The sequence below is a fragment of the Nicotiana sylvestris genome, chromosome 12 (assembly GCF_000393655.2).
Source record: "Nicotiana sylvestris chromosome 12, ASM39365v2, whole genome shotgun sequence".
In the NCBI taxonomy this organism is placed as follows: domain Eukaryota; kingdom Viridiplantae; phylum Streptophyta; class Magnoliopsida; order Solanales; family Solanaceae; genus Nicotiana; species Nicotiana sylvestris.
In genome coordinates, this window is record NC_091068.1 from 163,329,356 (window position 1) to 163,333,164 (window position 3,809).

Genomic DNA, 3,809 nt, shown 5'->3' on the forward strand with positions numbered 1-3,809 from the left:
ATCTTCTTGATGTTTTTGTTGGCGGCTTCTACGGCTCCGTTCATTTGAGGCCTGTAAGCTGTGGAATTCTTGTGTTTGATTTTGAAGGTTTCACACATGGCTTTCATCAGGTCACTGTTGAGGTTGGAGCCATTGTCAGTAATGATTGATTCTTGAATCCCGAATCGACAAATGATACAGTCACGGACGAAGTTTGCCACGACTTGGCCACATTATACCCTTCTTAGCCTTGGCCTTCAAATTAGAACAAAAGGGTTACAACATAATCCTTGTGAACACACCTCTCAACATCAAGAAACTCAAGTCATCTCTCACTCCAAATACCTCAATTTCCCTTGTTGAGATCCCTTTCAATAGCTCTGAACATGGCTTACCTCCAAACACTGAAAATACGGATTCACTTCCTTATAAACCCTACGTACATCTCATCACAATCTCCTCTTCTCTTGAGCCCTCATTCAGAAAGCTACTCTTTGATCTTGTTAAGGGTCATGATAATGATCAAAAGCCACTTTGTATAATATCAGACATGTTTTTTGGATGGTCAGCCAATGTAGCTCATGAATTTGGACTATTCCATGTCATTTTCAGTGGGGCTTCTGGTTTTGGCTTGGCATGTTACTACTATTTGTGGCTTAATCTGCCTCATAAAAAAACAAGAAACTTTGCTTTTACTATGCCGGACTTTCCAGAAGCTGGAAATCTTGATGTTAGTCAATTGAGCCAAAGTCTTTTAGCAGCTGATTCTACTGATCCTTACACTAATTTCAACAGGGAAAACTTTCTCAACTTTCTCAACTCTGATGGGATTCTTTTCAATACTGTCGAAGAGCTAGACAAGCTTGGATTAACATATTTTCGTCGTAAATTAAGCCTACCAGTTTGGGCAATTGGACCAATACTTTGGCCAGTGACAGTGAGTGATAAAGGTAAAGATGCCCCAGAGAAATGCATCAAATGGCTTGACCAAAAAGAAGCAAAGTCAGTGCTTTACATTTCTTTTGGCTCCCAAAGCACAATTTCAGAATCACAGATGATGGAACTGGCAAAAGCCTTAGTTGATGCTAGTGGAATAAACTTTATATGGGTTGTTAGACCTCCTTTGGGTTTTGACATAAACATGGAGTTTAGAGCAGAAGAATGGCTCCCAGAGAGATTTCTTCAGTGCATTTCGGAGGATCAAAACAAGGGAATCCTAGTGTCAAAATGGGCTCCTCAGGTTGAAATCTTGGCCCACAAATCAGTTGGAGCATTCTTGACTCATTGCGGATGGAATTCAGTGCTCGAATCACTTGGCAATGGAGTTCCGCTTCTTGGTTGGCCTATTTCAGGAGAGCAATTCTATAATGCAAACATCTTAGAGCAAGATCTTGGTGTTTGTGTTGAGGTGACAAGAGGGGGTAATTCTGAGGTTAAGTATGAGGATGTATTGGAAAAGATTGAATTGATTATGGGGGAAAATGACAAAGGAAAAGAAATTAGAAGGCAAGCTTGTGAGATTAAAGAAATCATAGGAAACGCTACTATAGATGATGAAGAAGCAGATTTCCGAGGGTCTTCTGTAAAAGCAATGGAAGAGTTTCTTAATGCAGCTTTCTCCACTAAGTAGATGCCTTAGTCTTGCACGCGATACCTGAAAAACCTCTTGTGACATTGTATTTGCATACGACGTGATCATGTTATTGTATCCTAAGGAAGCAAGTCAAAAGAATTACTGATGGATCAGTGAAGATTTTGCTGTAGTAGGCTCGAATATCCTTAAAAAGAGCGATATATCAGCATCTCGGCCTAATTTATTTTTCAACTGTAATTATATTTTCATCAATAATTTTAAAGAGATTCAAATGGCTACGGCTGAAAAATCTGTGGATATCAAGATGGGAGATCTCAACAAGTCATTATGTTTCAATGATACTCATTTCAAGAGATAAGAGGGTAAAATACTTTTTTATTTAAGTCTTCTCAATGTTTCTTCCGTTTTAACCTAGAAGAATCCAAACAAAGTGCCATGAATGATGATAAAATTACCCTTCAAGAAAAACTCAAAAAATACAACAATGATTCACACAAGTGTTAATATTATCTTTTCAATTGTCTATCTGATAATTTTTATGATAGATAGAACTTACTCTACTGCAAAGAAAATTTGAAAACGTTGAAGAGTAAGTATGATATCGAGGGGGGAGGTACCAAAAAAATGCTGCTAACAGATTTTTTTCATTTTTAAATGGTGGACAACAAATCAGTAGTAGGTCAGGCTCAAGATTTTATAATAATCGTTCGAGAGCTAAGGTCCGATGATATCAAAATTGGATACAGCCTTATTGTCTGTGGCATAATACACTACTAGAATTCCGGAAAAAAGCGACAAAACTTTAGCGACCAAAGTTGGTCTGTCAAGAAAAGCGACCAAAGTTGGTCGCCAAATTGGCGAAAATAATAAAATAATTATTTGATATAAATTAGCGACCAAGGTTGGTCGCTACTTGGTCGCTAATTTCGTCAAAATATTGATCGGACTAGTCAGACTTGCTTGGTCAAAGGTATACTGAGATTAGCGACCAACGTTGGTCGCTATAGGGGGACCCACTTATAAGATTATAATAATTATAATATTCTTTTAAAAAAAATTATAAAATATAATTTAAAATTAGCGACCAAAGTTGGTCGCTAATTAAGGGGTAAGAATATAGCGACCAACTTTGGTCGCTAAAATGGGACCCAGTTGTTAAATTTTAATAATTATATTTTTATTTAAAAAATATTATAAAATATAAAAAAATATAATTCAAATTTAGCGACCAAAGTTGGTCGCTTACAAAAATAGAGACCAACTTTGGTCGCTAATCTGGGACCCAGTTCTAACGTTTAACAATTATATTATTGTTTTAAATATTATATAAAATATAAATAAATCTGATTTAAATTTAGCGACCAACTTTGGTTGCTAATTTAAATTTATGTATATTTAGCGATCAAAGTTGGTCTCTTTCAGGCCAACAATGGTCAAAATTAAAAATCACTTTTGTATTTACTATCTAAATAATATAAATGTAACACGTTAACACTTTTGTAATACAAAGGATGAATAGACTAAAATATACTCTAACATGCTATATATGCAGTTAAGCAGTACAACGAAGCGTGCGTGTGTGTCTATATATATATATATATATATAAGAACATGAAGCGCTCGGAACACAGGGACGGGTTCTTTTAGGTATTGATACACTTGTAAATTGATTCATCGACTTATAACCTACTCATATGCATGTATATATATTAACAACAAATTAAAACGTCTCGACTTATATCAATTAATATATGTATATATATATATATAAGAGCTATATTCGATATAATATTAGCTAATGCACTAATACTTAGTGCATAGTATAGTATAGTATATATATACTAAGTGTATTATATATAGCATAGTGTATGATATATTAACGTATATTCGATATATATAGTATAATATAGTATATAGTATATAAGCTATATATATATAAGAACATGAAGCGCTCGAAAAATAGGGGAGGGTTCTTTTAGGTGTCGTCACACTTGTAATATATATATATATATATATATATATATATATATATATATATATATATATATATAACAATAAATTAAAACGTCTCGACTTATATCAATTAATATATGTATTTATATATATAAGTTATATTCGATATAATATTAGCTAATGCACTAATACTTAGTACATAGTATAGTATAGTATATATATACAAAGTGTATAGTATAGTGTATTATATAATACACTATACTATATATGTATTATATATCAA

The 3,809-nt window shown here is 33.6% G+C and overlaps 1 protein-coding gene across 1 annotated transcript; it reads left to right on the top strand.

Moving 5' to 3' along the window:
- Positions 1-529: 529 nt before the first annotated feature.
- Positions 530-1,609, top strand: LOC104219492 (UDP-glycosyltransferase 92A1-like). Its single transcript, XM_009770183.2, has one exon. It carries the CDS (start codon positions 530-532, stop codon positions 1,607-1,609), a length of 1,080 nt encoding a protein of 359 aa, XP_009768485.2.
- Positions 1,610-3,809: the final 2,200 nt, after the last annotated feature.

Coding starts and splice junctions, on each gene's coding strand:
- LOC104219492 (XM_009770183.2), top strand. CDS start 530: ATGTTTTTTGGATGGTCAGCCAATGTAGCTCATGAATTTGGACTATTC.